We start from the raw sequence: 25,084 nt of genomic DNA on the forward strand, positions 1-25,084 counted from the left end.
AGTTGTGCGCTTTTCTTGTTTTTTTTTCTGTTATAATCCTGTAGAATTTCTTTCTAATAACCTCTCGGTCCTATACACTTTCAGCCCAGGATAATGAACATGCTGCAGTGTATAACGGTGCCGAGTATCTCTATACACTTCCACCCTCTGATAATTAAAATTATGTCTTGTATAATGATGCTTAGTATCTCTATACAATTCCAGCTCCAGATCATTTACATGCTGTATAATGGTGCCGAGTATCTCTACTGTATACACTTCCTCCCACTTATAATGAACATGCTGCACTGTATATTGATGCTGAGAATCTCTATACACTTCCTCCCACGGATAATGAACATGCTGCACTGTATATTGATGCTGAGAATCTCTATACACTTCCAGTCCCTGCTAATGAACATGCTGCACTGTATAATGATGCGGAGTATCTCTTTCCGCTAGAGCGCTCATACTGCATAACTAGAGGCCTCTCTCATTCAGACTGCAAAAACTTCAGGCCGCACTGTCCTTTTAAGGATCGCCACGCCCCCCCAATGACGTCACTCCGGGAAATGAATGAGGAAGTGCTGCACAACACACATCAGACACACAACATAACAACACACAGTCAGAGAATAGTGCACTGAGGCACACACAGCCACCCTTCTGGCTCCTGCACATGACACACCAGGTAAGGACTAGAAGTGTATATGTGTTGTGCCACACTGTGCCGCCCTCTCAGAACCCCCCCCCCCCCAGGGCAGGCTCTGTTGTGTTGTTGTGTGACACTTTGTTATCACTGCAGGATGTCCCCCCCAGCAGGACGAGCTGGCCTCCCCCCCCTACACACACACAGAGCTGCGGGTCCTGGGAAATGAAGGAGCGTTTGGGGACAGGAGGTTTCGGGTATGTCCTGCGCTGGCAGAACAAGGTGAGAGACCTTATTCCTGTACCACACTGTGGTGTCTGTGTCACTCTGTCCTATTTCTCTCACACTCTCCTTTTCTCTCACACTCTCACCCTTTCTCAAATCAAATAAGCTTTATTGGCTTGACTGAAAAACATTTCAGTATTGCCAAAGCATGAATAACAGGGGGTAGGGTATAATGGTTACACACTACATGAATAACAGGGGGTAGGGTATAATGGTTACACAGTACATGAATAACAGGGGGTAGGGTATAATGGTTACACAGTACATGAATAACAGGGGGTAGGGTATAATGGTTACACACTACATGAATAACGGGGTAGGGTATAATGGTTACACAGTACATGAATAACGGGGTAGGGTATAATGGTTGTGCAGTGCATGAATAATAGGGGGTAGGGTATAATGGTTACACAGTACATGAATAACAGGGGGTATGGTATAATGGTTACACACTACATGAATAACGGGGCAGGGTATAATGGTTACACACTACATGAATAACGTTGCAGGGTATAATGGTTACACACTACATGAATAACGGGGTAGGGTATAATGGTTACACTGTACATGAATTACAGGGGGTAGGGTATAATGATTACACACTACATAAATAGGGGGTGGGGTACAATGATAGATTACACACTACATGAATAATTGGGGGTAGGGTATAATGATTGCACAGTACATGGGTAACAGTTACACACAGGGATGTGGGGGTTGGTGTGCGTCTCTCAGCCTGTGACAGGTGCTGATATAGTGTGCAGCCAGTACTGCTGTGGTTTAATCTCCCAGGAGGATCGCTATTGTTTGGTTCTCTTCTATATTTTTAAAGTTCTGGTTAAGAGCTGTGAGTTTCTCCAGGTAGGGACTCCTCACTTCAGAGCATTGTGTGCAGCGCAGCAGGAAGTGTGTTTCATCTTCTACCTCTCCCAGCTCACATCGCTGGCACAGTCTCATCTCCCGGGGCTTCCAGTTCTGTCTGTTTCTATTTCCAGGCTGTGGGCACTCGTTCTGTACTGGCCCAAGGTCTGTCTCTGTTTTGGGTCTTTTACCTTCAGTAGGTAGGGTCCCAGAGGGTATTCTCTCTGTAGGCTGTGGTAGGTCTCCAGCTTCTTTGAGCGCTGGATATCATTTTCCCACATAGTCACACACTGCTTCTTCATTTCGCTGATGATTGAGCTGATTTGTTTTTTCTGCAGGTTGTTAATCTGTGTGGGGTTTTGTTCTTGGAGTGAGAGGACAAGTTGTTTGGCACAGGGTTTAGTGAGGAGGTCCTGGTTTTTCATTGCTCTGTAGCAGTAAGACTGTGGGTGGCTGTTGTTTAGGTGGGCCCAGAATGTCAGTGCTCTCTTCTGTACAGTGAGCAGTAGAGGAAAGCGGCCCAGCGCAGCCCGGCATGCATTGTTTGATGTACTCCTGTGTACTTGGAGAAAGGTTTTGCAGTATTTCGGGTGGGCTGGTATCCCATTTAGTGGAGTCTGGGTATGTCACAGGACCCCACACCTCGCTACCATACAGAAGGATGGGGGTGATGCTGTTGCATATTTTCATCCAGCTTCTTATTGGTGGTTTGAGGTGGTACATCTGTTTCCTTATTGCATAGAATGCTCTGCGGGCCTTCTCCTTCAGTGTATGTATGGCCAGGTTGAATTTCCCTGATGAGCTGATTGTTACTGTCGCGGCCGAGTTTATTCGAGCATTTGCCCGGTCTCGGCCGCGACAGTAACCGGGCGCGCGCCGAAGCCTCGGAGGAGCAGTCCTCCGATCGGGGCTTCCCCTTCCCCTCTCCGGGTCCCCCGGAACCCCCCACCGCCGTCCCCCACATCGCGGGACACCAGGGCTCCCTCGGGGGTGATGCGCGGCACGCCGAGGGGCTGCGGCTCGCAAGCCGGGACATATCCCGGCTTGCGGAATGAGCCGCAGTCAAATAAAGTGTGCCGCCTCTGTAGACCAAGGTATGTGTAGCTAGCTGTCTGTTCCAACCATATCGCAATTCACAGTGAATGACTGGATGTTGGATGTGTGTCGCTGTCTCACCTTCCTCTGTTCCTTCTCTCTCTGTAGGACACTGATGAACAGGTTGCTATTAAGCAGTGTCGCCAAGAGCTGAGCCCCAGAAACCGTGAGCGATGGTGCCTGGAAATTCAGATCATGAAGAAGTGCGTCTCTCCCTCACTCTCTTTCTGGGTCTATCTCTCACTCTGTCCTGGGCTCTCTCTCCCCCTCAGGGTCAAGGATACATTATTATCAGGACATTTTGTACATGTTGATAAAGTAATACACTAAATTGGTTAAGATAAAGGAACGGTCACAAAAAATAAGGTTTTCTTTCACTCTATCTTTCTCCCTGTCTCTCATATTCTATATCCCCTCCCCTCATTCTCACATTCTATATCTCCACTCCCCTCTCTCACTCTCGCATTCTATATCTCCACCCCCCCTCTCTCACACGTGTTCTCTCCACTCCCCTCTCTCTGTCGCGTGTTCTTCCCTTCCCTCTTCTCTCTCGCTCGCTCCCCCTCTTCTCTCTCGCTCGCTCCCCCTCTTCTCTCTCGCTCGGTCCCCCTCTTCTCTCTCGCTCGCTCGCTCCGCCTCTTCTCTCTCGCTCGCTCGCTCCCCCTCTTCTCTCTCGCTCGCTCCCCCTCTTCTCTCTCGCTCGCTCCCCCTCTTCTCTCTTGCTCGCTCGCTCTCTCGCTCCCCCGCTTCTCTCTCGCTCGCTCGCTCCCCCTCTTCTCTCTCGCTCGCTCGCTCCCCCTCTTCTCGCTTGCTCCCCCCTTTTCTCTCTCTCTCGCTCGCTCCCCCTCTTCTCTCTCGCTCGCTCGCTCCCCCTCTTCTCGCTCGCTCCCCCCTTTTCTCTCTCTTTCTCTCGCTCGCTCCGCCCCTTCTCTCAGGTTGAATCACAGGAACGTGGTCTCTGCTCGTGAGGTACCTGAGGGGCTGCAGAAATTGGCCCCCAACGACCTCCCACTGCTGGCCATGGAATACTGCGAGGGAGGAGACCTGCGCAAGGTATGTACTGGTGTGTTCTCCAAAAGATAAGGGGAGTGGGGGGCTGCACCATGTAAAAGGAGAAAAGAGAGACTACATAGAGCAGTATTCCTAGTGCAGGTGTAATCAGAACCGTGACGTAACCTTCAATGTTTCTACTCACAATGGAGTGATGTAAATGGGCATTTCCAAATCAGTGGCATAATGGTCCATGTGATGTCGGGTGGTCCCGGTGATCTCAGAGAGAGGGAGAGACACAGCAACAGACGGTATATGGAAAAATGTAAACTTTATATAAACGTGTAAAAGCAAGGCTTACAAAGGTGCTAGTCTTTACAGCATTAAAACCCACCGACTTCCCGAAAGCCGGCTGAGCCGCCATCCCACCGCTCCTGCTTCTTATGGGTCAGCTCACCTGGCTTTCGGGAAATTGGTGTGTTTTTAATGCTGTAATGACTATCGCTCTCTGAGATCACCGGGACCACCCGACATCACATCGACCATTATGCCACTGATTTGGAAATGCCCATTTACATCACTCCATTGTGAGTAGAAACATGGAAGGTTACGTCACGGTTCTGATTACACCTGCACTAGAAATTCTGCTCTATGTAGTCTCTCTTTTCCCCCTTTTACATGGTGCAGCCCCCCACTCCCCTTATCTTTTGGAGAATACGTTTTGAGAAGACGTTTGGAACAGTCTTTGTAAAGGGTTGAGTGGAGGATCACACCTCTTATATATCATCTGTGTATTAGCAAAATATATATCTATATCCGTTTCACACTGATTTGGTTATATACATAATCATCTTATCTGAGATCACTTTAGATTGTTTCACTTATCTATTTTATTTCTGCACTTAGATATTTAATTTTATAGGGAGTGTTGAGCGCCACTTGTTTTTTGTAGTCTATGTAGCGGTATGTGTGTGTGTGGTGACGCTGTGTGTGCCTGACATCTGTGAGCGTGCATGTGGCGCAAGTCTGGGAGTGACACGTGTGTGTTCACAGCGAGGCCGGCGAGGTGTTCCTTTGTTGAGAGCTTTCCCTTCCTTGCAGTACCTGAATCAGTATGAGAATTGCTGTGGGCTGCAGGAGGGAGCGATACTGACTCTGCTGTGCGACATTTGTGAGTAAACCGTCAAACACACAGACATATGCTCGCCGACACAGTTACACAAACACGTGTGGATGCAGTTGCAGCCAGACGCAGTTACACACACACACATGCGGATACAGTCACAGCCAGACGCAGTTACACACACACACATGCGGATGCAGTCACAGCCAGACGCAGTTACACACACACACATGCGGATGCAGTCACAGCCAGACGCAGTTACACACACACACACATGCGGATGCAGTCACAGCCAGACGCAGTTACACACACACACATGCGGATGCAGTCACAGCCAGACGCAGTTACACACACACACATGCGGATGCAGTCACAGCCAGATGCAGTTACACACACACACACATGCGGATGCAGTCACAGCCAGACGCAGTTACACACACACACACATGCGGATGCAGTTGCAGCCAGACGCAGTTACACACACACACATGCGGATGCAGTCACAGCCAGACGCAGTTACACACACACACACATGCGGATGCAGTTGCAGCCAGACGCAGTTACACACACACATGCGGATGCAGTCGCAGCCAGACGCAGTTACACACACACACACACATGCAGTCGCAGCCAGGCGCAGTTACACACACACACACACATGCGGATGCAGTCGCAGCCAGACGCAGTTACACACACACATGCGGATGCAGTCACAGCCAGACGCAGTTACACACACACATGCGGATGCAGTCACAGCCAGACGCAGTTACACACACATGCGGATGCAGTGGCGGACACAGAAGGACAGTGACACAGAGCCAGGACAGGACACTGACCCACACATACAACAGGACACTGACCTAATCACACACATTCACTTACACACAGGGCAGGGCACTAACCCCCCTCCCACGCACACATGCACACACACATTCACATACACACAGGGCAGGAAACTGCTGAACCCCCCCCCCTCCTCCCCCCCCCCACACACACACACACACACACACACACTCCAGAACACATACAGGGCAGGACACCGACACACACACACACACACACACACACACACACACACACACATTCCACAACACACACACAGATAAGGGCATTGACCCCCCCACCCACACACATTCGAAAACACACAGAGCAGGACACACACCCACACACATTCCAAAACACACACACAGGGTAGGACGCTGACCCACACACACATTCCATAACACACATAGGGCAGGACACTGGCGCACACATACATATTTACATATTCCAAAACGCACACAGGGTAGGGTACTGACCCTCCCCAGCCCCCCTCCTCTCCCCCCCCTCCACACACACACACACACAAAAACGCAGGGCGGAACACTGACCCACACACATTGCAAAGCACGCACAGATAAGGAAGAATCCAGGAAGGATCAGCCAGTGCGCTGCCGAAAAAAGCAGCGCTGGACGTAGTGACCAAACAAAAGGTATTACATAAAATATATACAAGTGGGGGACTGACAAATCCTCTGCGTAGGTGCTGTATCACTCTTTGATTTGTCAGTCCCCCACTTGTATGTATTTTATGTAATCCCTTTTGTTTGGTCACTACGTCCAGCGCTGCTTTTTTCGGCAGCGCACCGGCTGATCCTTCCTGGATTCAACCTTTGCTACACTTTTGCCTGGGAGCACGCCTGCAGGAGTCCTCGCAGCGGACCATGAGTTGTTTTATCAGACCTATTCAACATTATTGTGCTGACTCATGAGCCAGTTGATTTACAATACATACAATACATGTATGTGCATAAACACCCCCCCCCCCTCCCCCGGGTCGGTGTGGTTTGAATGCGCTGGCAGTTCCGCTTATGCGGGATGTCTGTGACTGCCTCCCATCTCCCTGAATAGCGTTTAGTCACACTTGCAATTCTTCATGCTGTTACATCCACGGTCACGAATACAGACATACAATTCTGGGCTTATTATAAGGACTTCTGCTGATATATTGCTCAAGTTTGAACTGAGGACTTTTATATTGATTACCAACTGTATGGTTTTTTTTGGACGCACCGGATTTTGGGACTGGTTTCCAGCCCATTTAACCAAAACACACACGGCAGGATACTGACCCACGCAAACACATTCCAAAACAAAGAGTAGGACACTGGCACCCCCCCCTTCCACACACACACAGCAGGACACTGATTTCCCCCCCTCCCCCCCAACACACACATTCCAGAACACACACACACAACAGAACACTGACACACACACACACATTCAAACAGCAGGACACTAACCCACATATATTTACACACACACACAGATATGCGCAGAGTGTGTGTGTATATATATATATATATATATATATATATATATATATATATATATATATATATATATATACACACACACACACACACACACACACACACACACACACACACACACACACACACACACACACACACACACACACACACACACACACACACACACACATACATATATACACACACACACACATACATATATACACACACACACACATACATATATACACACACACATACATACACACATACATACACACATACACACACACTGGTTGACAAATCACCAAAAAATCTACACACACACACACTGGTTGACAAATCACCAAAAAATCTACTCGCAACACAAAAAAATCTACTCGCCACCTAGTACCAAACGTGTGCTGCTTGGGCCAATATTTACTCGCCCGGGGGTTAAATCCACTCGCCCGGGGCAAATGTATAGGTTTGTCGAACACTGCATATACACATATACACATGTATCCTCCCTCACTGTTGCCTCCTTTGAATATTCCTGCCTAACACCTCCACCTTGCTTGGGGTGATTTCTGCCTCCCTCTTTACCTGAATAACTAATGGTAAACCTCTCACCAATCGGTAATAGTGAGAGCAACCGGTGCAAAGGAATAGTACCGACAGAACAAACAAACAAGAAGACACAGTCTCCCAAAGATCCCTTTTTAACTGCACAGCAAGGCTGCTATATGGAATAGGGGTACAATACTCCCTGACAGATAGTCTAATTAGCTGTATGGGGTACAGAAAGTAACCGCTCCCAGCACTGTGGGAGGACAGTTACCAATAAAAGCCTAGTGCAGGCCAAAATAATAAAGGGATGACGTCATCGCGTTGACGTCGGAGGTCACGGGCGAGACCGTTCTGGTGTACTGGGGGGCAGGTGTGTTTTGACTAGTGGCAGGCACTGCAGCCGGTATACAACTTGCGCACCGATTACCGTGAGTAGACATTGAGCTACAACATTTGCAATATGGTTTACTTTGGCTTTCCTGACACATAGGCTTTATTGGAGTTTGGCCATCAGATTACCATTTCTGCTGTGTCATTTGCATCTTGTCACTACTACCGTTGATTATACCGATACTTACCATGATTACACACCCTTGCCACTAACATTGAGAGGAGGCTTTATCTAGGGAGATATATATTGTTATGTTATACATAGGACTACGAACTCGGGAGAAGGGAAAAGGGATAGGGGAGGGGGAAGGGCAACCCTCGCTACAGCTAGGAGAAGTGATAGTGGTGCTACTATCTGGGGTGATAAATCGAGAGATCACACAGAGAGAAAAGAACTCCAATGGAGAGCACTCAATCACAGAACAAGGCAATGGAGATAGGGGTGTAGTAACATATGGTGAGGAGTGAATGAGTTAAAAATAGTTTAATGGGAGTAAATACTCAACTAAAATAAATGGAACACTAGGATAACAAATAATTTAGACTCAACGGTGAGCCAAAAAAGCGGCGAAATAAAAAGGCCGGATACAGCGCGTTACGTATGTGCTGCCTTCCTGAAAGTGTGACAGGATGCAGGTAAGTGAATATGTACAGCCAGGTAACCTGTTGACAGATACAAGAGCTGAGAGTCCAGCCACTAGTAAAGGCTTAGTGTTTAGCCACTGCTAGTAAGGGTACTCTCATGCAAACTAGTAATGTAGAGCAAACCTACCCATGAGATGGTACGGCCATAGGGTCAAGCAATGTGACCAAGAGAAGCACAGTGAGTGTCAAAGTAAATCTGGCTTCATGTGTAAGGGTCTGGATAGTGGTTAAGTCTGTTCTGACTGGCCCAGAATCACAGTAAGACCTCAGTCTCTAGTGTGTGTGTGTCGAGATAAGCACACTAAGTATAACACTAGGGCTGCAGCTCCCACTCACTTAGGGGGGCTGGTAAAGTCAGCTAACAGCTATGGTCAATGGTAGGCAGGTGTGCAGCTCGAACAGTAGTACACAAGTAGTGTCTACTTACAACAGTGTGGGTGAACAGGGTATCCGGACAAACTACAGCAGTCCCCGTGATGATGCTTAATAGCTATGCACCTACTTGCTAATGCTTGGTGCTTAAAGTCCTAACCGAGGGTGCTGCTGTAGATTAAAAACAAGGATATGCTAGTGCATACACATAGCTCGAGGCATAGAGCTAGTGGAAGAGGTCGCGCTCCGATCACGAGCGCTAGTCCCGCCCCTCTGACGTGATGACGTCACTGCCGACGTACGTTTCGCTAAACATGCTTTCTCAAGGCTGGACGGGAGCTTGTGTACAGCTCCCAGTATTTGCGAGAACATGTGCTCTGATAGGTTAGTAAGTGTCCTATTCTAGGACTGATGTTAAGTAAACAGAGTGGGTAGTGTTCGTATGTGTGTGTGCCAACAGCACTACGTGTGGACACCTGGTATATGCGGCTACACTCACAGCAAGACTAATTGGGCAGAGTCATGGGGAATAATGTAAGTATATGGCATGCGAAACGTACGTCGGCAGTGACGTCAGAGGGGCGGGACTTGCGCTCGTGATCGGAGCGCGACCGCTTCCACTAGCTCTATGCCTGGAGCTATGTGTATGCACTAGCATATCCTTGTTTGTAATCTACAGCAGCACCCTCGGTTAGGACTTTGAGCACCAAGCATTAGCAAGTAGGTGCATAGCTATTAAGCGTCATCACGGGGACTGCTGTAGTTTGTCCGGATACCCTGTTCACCCACACTGTTGTAAGTAGACACTACTTGTGTACTACTGTTCGAGCTGCACACCTGCCTACCATTGACCATAGCTGTTAGCTGACTTTACCAGCCCCCCTAAGTGAGTGGGAGCTGCAGCCCAAGTGTTATACTTAGTGTGCTTATCTCGACACACACACTAGAGACTGAGGTCTTACTGTGATTCTGGGCCAGTCAGAACAGACTTAACCACTATCCAGACCCTTACACATGAAGCCAGATTTACTTTGACACTCACTGTGCTTCTCTTGGTCACATTGCTTGACCCTATGGCCGTACCATCTCATGGGTAGGTTTGCTCTACATTACTAATTTGCATGAGAGTACCCTTACTAGCAGTGGCTAAACACTAAGTCTTTACTAGTGGCTGGACTCTCAGCACTTGTATCTGTCAACAGGTTACCTGGCTGTACATATTCACTTACCTGCATCCTGTCACACTTTCAGGAAGGCAGCACATACGTAACGCGCTGTATCCGGCCTTTTTATTTCGCCGCTTTTTTGGCTCACCGTTGAGTCTAAATTATTTGTTATCCTAGTGTTCCATTTATTTTAGTTGAGTATTTACTCCCATTAAACTATTTTTAACTCATTCACTCCTCACCATATGTTACTACACCCCTATCTCCATTGCCTTGTTCTGTGATTGAGTGCTCTCCATTGGGGTTCTTTTCTCTCTGTGTGATCTTATGTTATACATACACTAAGGTGTTCCAGAGTCTATTTAGACTTACATGTATATGATACATCCATATACCTGTCCATTCTGCCTTTGATAGATACCTCCTCACTTCACCCCACACCTAGATTCAGTTACCACCACTAGTGATTACTAGACCAATTATCTATTGGATTATCCACTCTATTCCCCTCTGGTGTTACCCATCACCCTGCGTTTTAATTGTTTTTATGCTATTTGAGTATGCGCCGTTGTTTTGCATTTAATAAAACTTTATTATTTTGCCTATATCAGGCTTTTATTGGTAACTGTCCTCCCACAGTGCTGGGAGCGGTTATTTTCTGTACCCCATACAGCTTATTAGACTATCTGTCAGGGAGTATTGTACCCCTATTCCATATAGCAGCCTTGTTGTGCAGTTAAAAAGGGATCTTTGGGAGACTGTGTCTTCTTGTTTGTTTGTTTGTTCCCTCTTTACCTACCTGGAGTAATTTCCTCCTGTTTGTCCGCAGCCTCTGCCCTCCGGTACCTGCATGAGAATCGAATCATCCACAGGGACCTGAAACCAGAGAACATCGTCCTGCAGCCGGGGGAGCACAGGGTGAGCGCAGGGCATGGGTGGGGAGAAGTGGGAGGAGATAGTGTGAGGTTGGTTGTACTGGCTTTGCCATTTTTAAGCCTGTAGGATGTGTCATACACACTTTAAGTTATGGCGGGTGACATGGTGTGCTCATTTGCATCTGGTGAGCAACAGACCCAAGAAGGGCCAATAGACCAGTAAGGTCCCCTACATCCCAGCACTCAATCACACTGCACAGTTAGATAGCAGCGGTATAACCAAAACAAGAACGAGCAGAGCTATGAGCATCCGATAACACAAATTGTATGTGATTGTATGTGATATAAAAGTAATTTTTTTTGTTTCAAATTTTTTTATTAGGCATTGATACAGTATGCATTTTTACAACTATATCTTGGCCTAATACAGGGTTTTTTTCTTTTTTGTTGTTAACAGAGATAGTTTCAACACTCTCCCGACCCTTCTTCCTGGGTTGACAGGGCTAGCGGGAGGGTAGAAACAGAAAGAGAGAGGGGGGGGGGGGGAGGGTCACATCCTCAGTTTCCGGTGGTGGGTTTCTCCTATGTCTCGTCTATTGCTTGTTGGGGGTGGGCAAGTTTTAATCTGCTGTTTGGGTCAGCCATGGTTCCCATATTTTATAGAAGGATACCGTTGTCCTTTTCAGAAAGGCTGATAGTTTCTCCATTACCATTACCTCTTGTATTCTTTTCTTAACTGTTTGCTTAGGGGGGGAGACACCTTCTTCCACGAGGCGGCCACCGCACATCTAGCCACCGTGAGAATGAAGGAGATTAATTTTCCTATTGGTCGGTCAATGTTCTCTATTGGCCTGGCCAATAAGTAGGTCAGCGGGTCAATGGGTATTGTGATATAAAAACAAATTTTAATAGTAATATAAAGTTCAAATGAAGGGTGTTCAAAAAACTTCCCGGTGCAAAAATGGACTTCAAAAATGGAAGCTCAGACACAGTACTAATGTAACTGTCACCCGCAATAGGGTAATGACCAGGCTGGGTAGCTTTTTGAGCCTGATACCACATCACATTGAGACTGGGAACAGCTGTGACATAGTACTTACCTAACATCAGTATTGCAAGTATACTTGCAGTTTTTAGTGACCTCTTGGTTGTTTTCACACACACAAGGTTTAGTACAGCTGGTACATTATCACTATTTCAGTGCTATCTTTACACACTCATACAGCCACAGTTATTGTACACTTTAAACGTGTCCAGATATAGGGTACATAAGATGACAGGGTATTAACCTTCTATTTCTATGTGGCTAAGGAAGAGGGGGGGGGGTTTCTCTTAACTCTCTTCCCCTAAGTTTAGTTACCTACGGCTGTACTATTTTACATTTCTACTAACTACAGGCACATTGTATATCTATCAGTTACCATCTGTAGTGACCCATGGATGCTACACGTTCTGCATACTTATTCTGAGTATGGAGATCTCTGTAATATAGTATCAATTGTAGAGTGGTCGTGGGAGGGGGGAATTTGCTTAGGAGCTCCCTTCCTCCAAGTAGGCTCATCTGTCTATTTGTGTTGGGCTACCCAGCCTGGTCATTACCCTATTGCGGGTGACAGTTACATTAGTACGGTATCTGAGCTTCCATTTTTGAAGCCCATTTTTGCACCGGGGAGTTTTTTTTAACACCCTTCATTTTAACTTTATATTACTATTAAAATTGCTTTTATATCACATACGTCATATAATTTCTGTTATTGGACGCTCTGCTCTTGTTTTGGTTATACCGCTGCTATCTAACTGTGCAGTGTGATTGAGTGCTGGGATGTAGGGGACCTTACTGGTCTATTGGCCCTTCTTGGGTCTGTTGCTCACTAGTTTTTCACATTGTGTCTACTGTTTGTTTTCCCCCACTGCACCGTCCACCCTATTCACTAACAACTAAATCTATATAATGGTTCCCAGCACTCAGTATGAAAAAACCGACACAAGCGTCAATATGTGAATGAAAATGGTATATTCAAGAGTAATACAGATCAAAAGCCAACCCTAATAGGAGCTAGGTAGGAATTTAGCATTGAACTAATCAGTAAAAAAAGGGGAGAGGGGGATGGAGGAATACATAGGGAACAAAACAGAGTAAAAAACAAGGGGGGGGGGAAAGGCATAAAGGACAACGTATAACAAACGGTCTGGTCGAGGTAATACAATGTAGGGTGGCAACGTTTCGGGGACTACAGCGCCCCTTCTTCAGGCCCGTTCCCACAGACTAGTACAGTCTGTGGTACTTTCCTAAGTAGTATACCTCCACCCAGACACTCCTCTCAAATTACCAACGTGTAATGATAAAAAGAAAGAAACTAGACCAGATGCACCCTAGTGTCAAAAATGAATAAACCGAACATATGTCTCAGGATAGAACAACAATGATTTTTGTCAACCTCAGGTCAGATAGCACAGTGATATTTTAAGCTAAAGAGAATATCCTCTGTAAGCTAAGCAATAGGCTGCACATGAGCTAAATCCACAATTAAGCCTAGTGGGAACTGTAATAAATCTGTCGGAGCACTCTGCTGCATGTGAGGGAAATACACAGAAAGACCTGGGATAAGCAGCAGTGAAACTGCAAGGAAAAAACACAATACAAATCCTCTGATATGTGCTGCTCTGCTCTCAATGAGGGTCCCCATTCACTAACGTTTAATATATGTAAGGAGTGCTGGTGTCATATTCGTTGTTGTAAGACATAAAAGTAACAATAGAAAAAGGAGTCCCTGCCCCGAAAAGCTTACACCTGTCTTACCGAAAGGTGGCGTTGGCTCCGTCCAGACCTAGAAATATGGCTTTTAGAGTGGAGAGAGACACACACACACACACACACACACACACACTTGTTTGAGGGGATATATATAGCACTTGGGGCGCTAATGAAATAGGACTCTCCTCTCCAGCAAAACCCATATTTCAGTGTCTGGATGGGAGTAACGCCACCTTTAGCTATGACCTAACTAACGGAGCTCTGTGCATAGGCGTTGTTACAGGGAACACCTCATTTGCATATCATTAGCACTCACGTCCGTTATGCGGACACAGAGGCCCGTTACGACTGAAAACCACGCTTAATGCAGCGTTAGTGAGCTTTGACGATAGGCGTTGGCACTTAACGAGACGTTAACACCTTGTTGCGTCAATAACGGAGCTTTGTGGATCTGGCCCAAAGGGCGAAGCCTGGGTTGGAGGTGGGACGAGCTACTAGAGGGCAACGTGCGTGAAGTCGGGACTAAAAACCAGAGGGTGGAACTTTTAGATGAAGGCGGGGCAAAAAACTGAAGGGCAGAGCCTGAAGGGAAGCCGAGACTAGATACCAGAGGGCAGAGCCGGGGTGGAGGTGAGGCTAGATACCAGAGGGCAGAGCCGGGGTGGAGGTGAGACTAGATACCAGAGGGCAGAGCCTGAAGGGAAGGTGAGACTAGATACCAGAGGGCAGAGCCGGGGTGGAGGTGAGGCTAGATACCAGAGGGCAGAGCCGGGGTGGAGGTGAGACTAGATACCAGAGGGCAGAGCCTGAAGGGAAGGTGAGACTAGATACCAGAGGGCAGAGCCGGGGTGGAGGTGAGGCTAGATACCAGAGGGCAGAGCCGGGGTGGAGGTGAGACTAGATACCAGAGGGCAGAGCCTGAAGGGAAGATGAGACTAGATACCAGAGGGCAGAGCCGGGGTGGAGGTGAGGCTAGATACCAGAGGGCAGAGCCGGGGTGGAGGTGAGGCTAGATACCAGAGGGCAGAGCCGGGGTGGAGGTGAGACTAGATACCAGAGGGCAGAGCCTGAAGGGAAGGTGAGACTAGATACCAGAGGGCAGAGCCGGGGTGGAGGTGAGGCTAGATACCAGAGGGCAGAGCCGGGGTGGAGGTGAGACTAGATACCAGAGGGCAGAGCCTGAAGGGAAGATGAGACTAGATACCAGAGGGCAGAGCCGGGGTGGAGGTGAGGCTAGATACCAGAGGGCAGAGCCGGGGTGGAGGTGAGGCTAGATACCAGAGGGCAGAGCCGGGGTGGAGGTGAGGCTAGATACCAGAGGGCAGAGCCTGAAGGGAAGATGAGACTAGATACCAGAGGGCAGAGCCGGGGTGGAGGTGAGGCTAGATACCAGAGGGCAGAGCCGGGGTGGAGGTGAGGCTAGATACCAGAGGGCAGAGCCGGGGTGGAGGTGAGACTAGATACCAGAGGGCAGAGCCTGAAGGGAAGGTGAGACTAGATACCAGAGGGCAGAGCCGGGGTGGAGGTGAGGCTAGATACCAGAGGGCAGAGCCGGGGTGGAGGTGAGACTAGATACCAGAGGGCAGAGCCTGAAGGGAAGATGAGACTAGATACCAGAGGGCAGAGCCGGGGTGGAGGTGAGGCTAGATACCAGAGGGCAGAGCCGGGGTGGAGGTGAGACTAGATACCAGAGGGTGGTGCCTTTGTGTGGAAGCAGGGATTGGATCCAGAGAGCAGGGCCTGCGGTGGAGGCGGAGCTAGGATTCACAGAATGGAACCTGGGGCGGGGGTTGGAATCCACAGGACAGAACCTGGTGTTGATGCAGGGGGGGGGAGGCGGGACCAGAGGCTGTAGCTGGGGTAAGATGGGTCGGGACCTGTCACTTTAGCCAGTAAACTCTTGTGCATACTTTCTGTACCTTGCTGTTTGCTGTTATAAAATTGCAAGTTCTTAGCTTGAGCATCTTTCAGTACGGTCTTATTTTCCTCACCAGCTGATCCATAAGATAATTGACCTGGGATACGCCAAGGAGCTGGATCAGGGCAGTCTGTGTACATCATTCGTTGGTACCTTGCAGTATCTGGTGAGTGACCTGTCCCAACACCCACCCCATAGAAGCCCTATAGCTGCTCCAAGCCAAGGTTTGCACCCTACATCCACTCCTTTTATTTGCTCTGTATTCACGCACGCATTCATTCACATGCACTCTTATTCACAGATGCTCAATCATATGCATTTTTATTAATGTGCACACTCAATCATATGTGATTTCATTCATGCATACGTGCTAATTCATATACTCATTCTTTCATACATATGCGCAGTTCATCATACACGCTCATTCACACGCGTGCTGTCGCTCATATGCGCGCTCATTCACACGTGCGCTCTCGCTCATATGCGCGCGCTCATTCACATGCGCGCTGTTGCTCATATGCGCTCTCATTCACACGCGTTCTCTCGCTCATATGCGCTCTCATTCACACTCGTTCTCTCGCTCATATGCGCTCTCATTCACACGCGTTCTCTCGCTCATATGCGCTCTCATTCACACGCGTTCTCTCGCTCATATGCGCTCTCATTCACACGCTCGCTCTCGCTCATATGCGCTCTCATTCACACGCGCTCTCATTCACACGCGCGCTCTCGCTCATCATACAGACATACAAAGGCAGAATACAGGATTATTGGCAATATACTGTAGTGTCAACTACAGTAGAGGAACGGAAACTGTGAGTCCTAATTTCAGGTATAAATAAACTAGAGATTGTGCAAAGATGGGCTACTGAAAATAATCATTTAGATCCTTCAAGATTGAGCAAGGTATATTTGTTTCAATAATAATTTATTCTTCATAGACAGCCTAATACAGGCATACACGTTCTGAGTGGAGAACTACTGTATCAGCATGATGGTATTTCTTAGGCTGCGGCCCCAGTACCTGCGCTGCACGCGCGTCAGCAGCCGATTTCCCTGGTCTGCAGGGAGCTGCAGACCAAAAGACAGGGGAGGCGTGACGGGGCCGTGACGTCACCCGGCAGGTTCGCCCTCATTGGCTGAACCTCCGGGGGACATGGCTTAGCGCTCCGTCGCGACTCCTGCTCTCAATTCTCTTGGGAGCAGGAGTCGCTGTCGGCGCAGCGGGCCCGGTCCCATGGTGCAGCGGCTATTGTCCCAGCAGCGTCCCCCACAGCGGGAACCTGGCCTTAGTTCTGTTCTCTGTGTCAAAGCAAAACCTTGATATAATTTTTCCGTTACATGGCAGTAACTCCTTTTCGTGATTAATCAGCAGTTATCTTTCAGACATTCATGGTAGAACAATGTCTTCCTAGACTTTTATCTCCAGACATCCTTGTGAGATGTCCATCAATCTCTGTTCTGAAAAATCTCCCTTATTCAGGACTGATGTAACTGTTCTTTGTATCTTACAATGATCTTTATTATCTTGTGCATACTTATCCTACAAATATTCCTAGGTTTCTAAAGATGCTCTTGTCTAACTGATTTAACTGTCTAACTGCTTTCACATCCCAGACTCATGAGGTCTGCTACGTTGAATTTCTACCCAATTTACAAAATCCTAATTATAATTGGCAGTTTATATAACAGATTAAATAGAAGATGAGACAAAATGGATTCCTGAATCACATGAGATCTGTCTGTCTGTCTATCTCCCCACATCCTCTCTCTCCCCTCTCTCCTCCCTCCTCCCTCCTCCCTCCTCTCTCCTTCTCCTCCCTCTCAATCCAGACACACCCACACACTTACCGACACAGTGAAGTGCTACCCTACAGCTGTTCTGTGATCAGCTGAGCCTAGCTGGCATCATCCTCTGATCTTCTCCTACCCGCCCAAACCGGCTCATTATAATCCGGGACTTCTGGTCACCGAACCTCAGCCGCTGTACCTCAGCAGCTGCCCACCGCGCAGGAATTGCCTGACCTCCCTCAACCATGCTTCCCACGGAACGAGGACTTGCTTGCGTGGAGCGTGGAGACTAGCTCCCTTCCTCCCGGCGCGCGGGACTCCCTCAAATGGAGCGAGGAGACTCTCCACTCCTTTCTGCGGTGCGCAGGAACTCCCTTGGGGAGGGAGGCAAGGGATACAGCATGGCGAGGAGAAGCAGCATGTGGAGAAGGGAGCCTAGCCCCTGCGGTCAGGTGCCCGCTCCTCAGCCTCTGCGTTGGGCTGGGAGATGCAGGTGGAAACACTGAAGATGCAGAAAAATGCTGGGAGACGCCGAACCACTCAACAGCGGGCTAAATGCACTCGCCGTGGGCGAGTGTATTTGTCGAGCCCTGCCTATAATTGTAACTACTCTTAATAGTTTCATAATATAGCCCTAGCCAATTCCAATCTGGCTTTTGCCCCAAACACTCCACAATTACTACCCCCCTAAAAGTTTGAATGAGATACAGTGAATCATAAGGTGTACTTAGTTTTTCACACTTGGTTTCTCCATTTTGATTTTATTTTTGTTAAATAAATCATGACACGGTGTAATATGTCATGTGTTGTTGTTCAAAAACCATAGAATTCAAAGAGGGTGTACTTTCTTTTTCACACAACTGTATGTTGCTACTTAGTCATGAACAGCAAGCTAGTGCTCATACTAAACAGGATACTGGTGTGCCTATAATGCTCTAAATAGTAGTTAAAAGTGCCATACAACCGTTTCTATGGAAGATCATTCAGACCCGATTCACCATATCTGCGTCATCGTGACGTCACTCCAAACGCACGTTTCACGCGTTGACTCGCGCTTCTTCAGGGGGAGGAGTACTCTACACCCAAATATACAGGGGTGGTTTTCCTGTGCATACCAATCATTACATGTATGGATGCCAACTTATCACTAATTAATTAAGGATTAAGGTATATTTCTGTTACTAGATCCTATTCTACACCCTAATATACAGGGGAGTCTTCACAAGCTCATTACACACACTGTGTCTCGAATTATTGCGTATTACATATTTTTGTGTAGCACTTTTAGGGTACAGATCAGTATGCAGACATACCTGCCACGTAATTATACTCTACACTTCACTTCTTCTCAAATTATGCACTTCTTTTTACCAGCCTCAGTATGTCTCTAACTCTATTCATATATCTCCATCTCTCCTTCCTTCACCACTTCTCTTTTCACATGAACTCCTTTCTTACCTGCGTCCTCTGACACCACACAGCTATATCCCCTGCACTAAAAAACACCCCTACAAATCATCCTCACACATCCTTTTTCTATCCATGCTTCTCCTCCTTGCCTCTGGGGATATCTCTCCCAATCCTGGTCCCTGTCTTATTCCTACATGCGCTCGTCCTCGCCTGCCAACTGCAACCTCTACTCATTCTGGTGTCAACCCCTCCAACCTCATACCCATCCCCTGCCACCCTCCCTCCTCTCTCCCATTCTCCTGTGCTCTTTGGAACGCACGCTCTCTTTCTAACAAGTTCCTCTCTGTACATGACTTCTTTCTCTCTCACTCTCTGCTCCTATTTGCTATAACTGAGACCTGGCTCACTCAGTCTGACTCTGCTCTGGAAGCTGCCCTCTCCTATGGTGGCCTTTCCTTCTCCCACACTCCGCGCACTGATGGCAGGGGTGGAGGCGTGGGGCTCCTGCTCTCCTCTCTCTGTCGTTACCGAACCCTTCCTATTCCTCCCTCTCTTGCTTTTCCCTTCTTTGAGGCTCACACTGTCCAGATTTTCTCTCCTCTCCCTGTTCATGTGGTGATCATCTATCGCCCACCTACCTCTACTCATCCCCCTTCTGCCTTTCTCTCTCACTTTGAATCCTGGCTCTCTTTCTTCCTCTCCTCAGACTCCCCTGTTCTTCTCCTTGGGGACTTCAATTGCCACATTGATGACCCCTCTCTCCCTTGGGCTTCCCGCTTTCTTTCTCTAACCTCTTCTTTTGGCCTTCAACAGTGGACTGCAGCCAGCACCCACAAGGATGGCCACTACTTAGACCTGGTTTTCACTAAGAACTTCTCTCTCTCCGATTTCTCCATTTCCCCTTTTCCTCTATCTGACCATTATCTCATCTCATTCTCTCTATCTCGCTTCTCCCCTTCTCCACCTCCATCTACACCCCTGTTCTGCAGAAACCTGCGCTCTATTCACTTACCTTACTTTGAGTCCACTTTACGCTCCTCCCTCTTCTCTCTCGGCTCTGCTACAGATCCCGACAACCTGGTCAGGAACTACAACTCTGTCTTGTCCTCCTCTCTTGATCTACATGCCCCACTTTCTCTCTGCCGCACTCGCCCTTCTAATCCTAGACCCTGGCTAAATTCCCACACACGCATGCTGCGTTCCTCCACTCGTTCCTCTGAACGCCTCTGGAGGAAGTCTCATATTCTCGCAGACTTCCTTCACTACAAATTTATGCTATCCTGTTTCAACTCTGCCCTCTTGCAAGCTAAACAAGCCTACTTTTCTGCACTAATCAACATGCACAAGTCTAACCCACGCCGACTGTTCTCTGTCTTTGATACTCTACTCAAACCACCCTCTGCTGCCTCTCCTTCCTCCATCTCCGCTCAGGACTTTGCTGACTATTTTAAGGAAAAGGTGGAATCCATACGTCAGAACATCCCCTCTGTTTCTGCTTCCCATCCTACACCTCTTCCTAACTCTCCTCCTGCCTTCCTTGACTCTTTTTCCACTGTCTCAGAGGATGATGTGTTGCTGTTGATCGCCACTTCTCCCTCTACCACTTGCCCTCTTGACCCCATTCCCTCCCATCTCCTAAAAACTCTTGCTCCTACTATAATCCCTACGCTCACACACATTTTTAACTCCTCCCTCTGCTCTGGAACCTTTCCATCCTCCTTCAAACATGCAACAGTCATACCATTACTCAAAAACAGCAAGCTTGACCCTACCTGTCTTTCTAACTATCGACCTGTCTCCCTCCTGCCTTTTGCCTCTAAACTCCTTGAACGTCTTGTATTCTCTCGCTTGCTCCATTTTCTCAACACCTATTCTCTCCTAGACCCTCTACAATCTGGCTTCCGCACTGCTCACTCCACGGAAACAGCCCTCACTAAAATAACTGACGACCTCCATGCTGCCAAAGACAGAGGTCACTACACTCTGCTCATATTACTCGACCTCTCTGCAGCATTTGATACTGTGGATCACCCTCTTCTCCTTCACATTCTCCATACTCTTGGTATTCGGAACAAAGCTCTATCCTGGATCTCATCCTACCTCTCCCATCGTACTTTCAGTGTCTCTTCTGCTAACACCTCCTCCTCCTCTATTGATCTCTCTGTCGGGGTACCCCAGGGCTCTGTCCTGGGACCTCTTCTCTTTTCTCTGTACACACTCTCTCTAGGTGACCTAATAACATCTTTTGGGTTTAAATATCACCTCTATGCTGACGACACACAAATATACTTTTCAACACCCGACCTTACACCTGCTATACAGACCAAAGTTTCTGAATGTCTTTCTGCTATATCATCCTGGATGGCCCTCCGTCGCCTTAAACTCAACATGGCTAAAACAGAGCTCCTCATACTTCCTCCCAAACCTGGCCCTATTACCTCCTTCCACATTACTGTTGGAACTACGATCATTCACCCAGTAGCCCAAGCACGCTGCCTAGGGGTCACACTCGACTCCTCTCTCATATTCGCCCCTCACATTCAAAACATTTCTAAAACTTGTCGCTTTTTCCTCCGCAATATAACAAAGATACGCCCTTTCCTCTGTTGCTCGACTGCTAAAACTCTGACTCAGGCCCTCATTCTCTCCCGTCTTGATTACTGTAACCTCCTGCTGTCCGGCCTTCCTGCCTCTCACCTGTCTCCCCTACAATCTATCCTAAATGCTGCTGCCAGAATCACTCTACTCTTTCCTAGATCTGTCTCAGCATCTCCCCTCCTGAAATCCCTCTCCTGGCTTCCAATCAAATCCCGCATCTCACACTCCATTCTTCTCCTCACTTTTAAAGCTTTACACTCTTCTGCCCCTCCTTACATCTCAGCCCTAATTTCTCGTTATGCACCATCCAGACGCTTGCGTTCTTCTCAAGGATGTCTTCTTTCTACCCCCTTTGTATCTAAAGCCCTCTCCCGCCTTAAACCTTTTTCACTGACTGCCCCACACCTCTGGAATGCCCTTCCCCTCAGTACCCGACTAGCACCCTCTCTATCCACCTTTAAGACCCACCTTAAGACACACTTGCTTAAAGAAGCATACGAATAGCACTGTGAACATTCTGAACACATGATACATAAAGATTGGCCCCCTGCAGACGCACTTACCAGAACTCCCTCCTACTGTCTCTGTACGTTCTCCCTACCTACCAATTAGATTGTAAGCTCCTCGGGGCAGGGACTCCTCTTCCTTAATGTTATGTTTATGTCTAAAGCACTTATTCCCATGATTTGTTATTTATATTATCTGTTATTTATTCGATTACCACATGTATTACTACTGTGAAGCGCTATGTACATTAATGGCGCTATATAAATAAAGACATACAATACAATACAACTCTACAATACTGATGGCAGCATTCTCATACATGAACTGACTGCCAATACTAAATGACCTTGTATTCATCATAGAGGATTTTAAACGCACTATTGTAAATATATCCCAGTCATATATTTATATATTGTGGCATATTCGTTGAATAAATACTTGATTTGTTTTTTATTTTAAGTGTTCAGTGTGAGTTTGAGCCATAGCTCAGAGATTCAATTTGTTCTCCACACCTAGCTGTAACCCATCTGCAAGAGTGCAACTTAAAGGGTATCTCTTGTGTTTCACTGATTAGGGAAACATGTATGTGTTTTATGTCTATCCATATTCCCTTTGCACCTCAGTATTTCTACATCACTGATTAATAGGTTGAGCGGTAGGACAACTGTCTGTCTCTATTTACTTGATGTAACCATATATTTGTCATAACTCTGTGCCCAGGACAAACTTGAAAACGAAAGGTAATTCTCAATGTATTACTTCCTGGTAAAACATGTTATACATAAAATAATATGTATTAATGCATTTATTTCTTTAAAAAACTGATATAGAAATGACTTAATTATAGCCAATTTGTTTCTGGATTAATGGATAACGTGCAATGCATGTCTGTGACGTGTGTAGCTGCCTGCATACCATTCAGAGAGGAGGGGGCTACGTGGGTGATAGTGCTGTGGATATTTACAGTACAAGACATGAGAGCTGTTAATTGCTCTTAGAGAGATGGATGGAGTAGACTGTCAAAAAATCTATATAGGAAAAATGATTGGGATAAGTCGCGGTGCAACAGGAACAAGGCAGTACCCTAACCCTTCCAAACAATAATAACAATACAAGTAGATCCCAGCACTCAATGAGAGAATACTCAAGAAATAAGCAAAAAATAATAAATTTAATGAAGAAATAAAAAATAATGACATACTGACACGTGATAGCCAAAATAAGGGGGGGGGGGAGGGGAAGGGAGGCAATGGCTCAAGGTGTGAGTAAAGCACCTAGGGGGAAAAACATGAATAGGAGGACAAGAGATATTGGAAGGAAGGGAGAGGGAAAACAGAAGAAGGGAGGGGGGTGTTGGCAAAAGGGAGAATAAAGGCAAACGAGGGGGCAACGTTTCGGGGATGGACCCCTTCTTCTGGCCCATTCCCAGTGTTCTGTTAGACCATAGGTACTTCCCTCATCCTTTATCCTGCCCTCCTAAAACCAAAACTGATAAACAATTGCAACCACAAAGTCTGTATGAGAATAAGCTCATATGCACCCAGAAGGGTACAGATAGGTGCTTTCATTGAGTGCTGCGATCTACTTGTATTGTTGGTAATTGCTCTTAGTTCAGCATTGTTCCCTACCCTGCATTTTCCTCGCAATTCTTTTCTTTTATATCGTTGCTAAACTTTTCTCCTGCTTCTTTTTCCACAAAGCATACTCTTTGTATTGTATGGAACAACCTTGTGTCTTATCTTTAAAGTATTGGTTTTGGACCCATAACACAGCACATTGATACTCTGATACTCTGGGTCTGGTTCAGATGCTTTCTGCCAGCTCTCCTGACATTTAGATGGTATCACTTCTTGGTCACAGATCAAGACCAGCTTGTTCACAGACGCAGACTTTCTTTTACATTGGCGTACTAAACTTCTTGCCATCAATTTCTTTAAATAAACTGTCATCCTGTTTTCCATAAGGAATCCCACAAATCGACATACCCTTCTTTGTAAGTGAGGCCAGCAACAAAATCTCAGTCACCTGAAATAAACTGCTGCTTCACACCTTTCATTTGCATTCCGATCCCTCTTCAGGAGTGACACTAGGCATCGCTGGACCAGGAGTGTCTCTTTGGTTCGGTTTGGTCTTGGTGGCCACCGTAGTCGCTTCTGGGTGTAAGATACTGCTCAGGAACTGATCTCCTTCTGGAAAGTGTCCTAAATCTACTGCTGGTTCAAGTGTGTCCGTACACTTTCATCAAAATGTGCCTGGAGTCTTTCTTGCCGTAAGGTACACCCTTTCTCTCATAGGCTTCCCCTTTAGAAGTGTACGTGGCACACAATGGGATGGAAGATTGTCCATTAGATCTGTCAAGATTGAGGCAGATATCTTTGTTCCAATAATCATTTAGTATTCAGAGACAGGAAGCATATTACAGGCATGCACGTATAGTACAGGTTCAGAGTGGAAACTAATCAGCATGATGGTATTTCTTAGTTCTGTGTTCTCTTTCCCTGAGCAAAACCTTTATACCATTTTTTTTGTAACCAGCTATTCGTGCCAGATACTCCTCTTTCTCACGATCGACCAGATTATACATAGCAATTAGTATTAAGAAAGTAAGAAAACAACATATTTTCATCTTTAACAGTTATCTTTCAGACATTGATGGTAGAAAAATAGGAAGACCTTGTTCTCTCTCCAGACATCCTTGTGAGATGTCTACTCATATTATCAATCTCTGTTCTGACAAACTTCCTTATTCAAGACTGATTTAACTGTTCTTTGTATCTTACAATTATCTTTATTATCCTACAAATATTCCTAGGTTTCTAAAGATGCTCTTGT

The 25,084-nt window shown here is 47.0% G+C and overlaps 1 protein-coding gene across 3 annotated transcripts in view; it reads left to right on the forward strand.

The window, feature by feature from the left end:
• Positions 1-516: 516 nt before the first annotated feature.
• IKBKB (inhibitor of nuclear factor kappa B kinase subunit beta) overlaps positions 517-25,084 on the forward strand; it is an 89,144-nt gene continuing 64,576 nt past the window's right edge. For all 3 annotated transcript variants that reach the window (XR_012801793.1, XM_075601539.1, XM_075601540.1), the window contains exons 1-7: positions 517-670; positions 785-910; positions 2,978-3,072; positions 3,805-3,922; positions 4,961-5,030; positions 11,228-11,316; positions 16,023-16,112. Coding sequence is in view for 2 of the 3 variants with exons in the window: in XM_075601539.1 (XP_075457654.1) it covers positions 659-670; positions 785-910; positions 2,978-3,072; positions 3,805-3,922; positions 4,961-5,030; positions 11,228-11,316; positions 16,023-16,112 (600 nt within the window). In the remaining variant the exon portion in view is untranslated. The remainder of the gene's footprint in view (positions 671-784; positions 911-2,977; positions 3,073-3,804; positions 3,923-4,960; positions 5,031-11,227; positions 11,317-16,022; positions 16,113-25,084) is intronic.

Source organism: Ascaphus truei, chromosome 5 (assembly GCF_040206685.1).
Source record: "Ascaphus truei isolate aAscTru1 chromosome 5, aAscTru1.hap1, whole genome shotgun sequence".
NCBI lineage: Eukaryota > Metazoa > Chordata > Amphibia > Anura > Ascaphidae > Ascaphus > Ascaphus truei.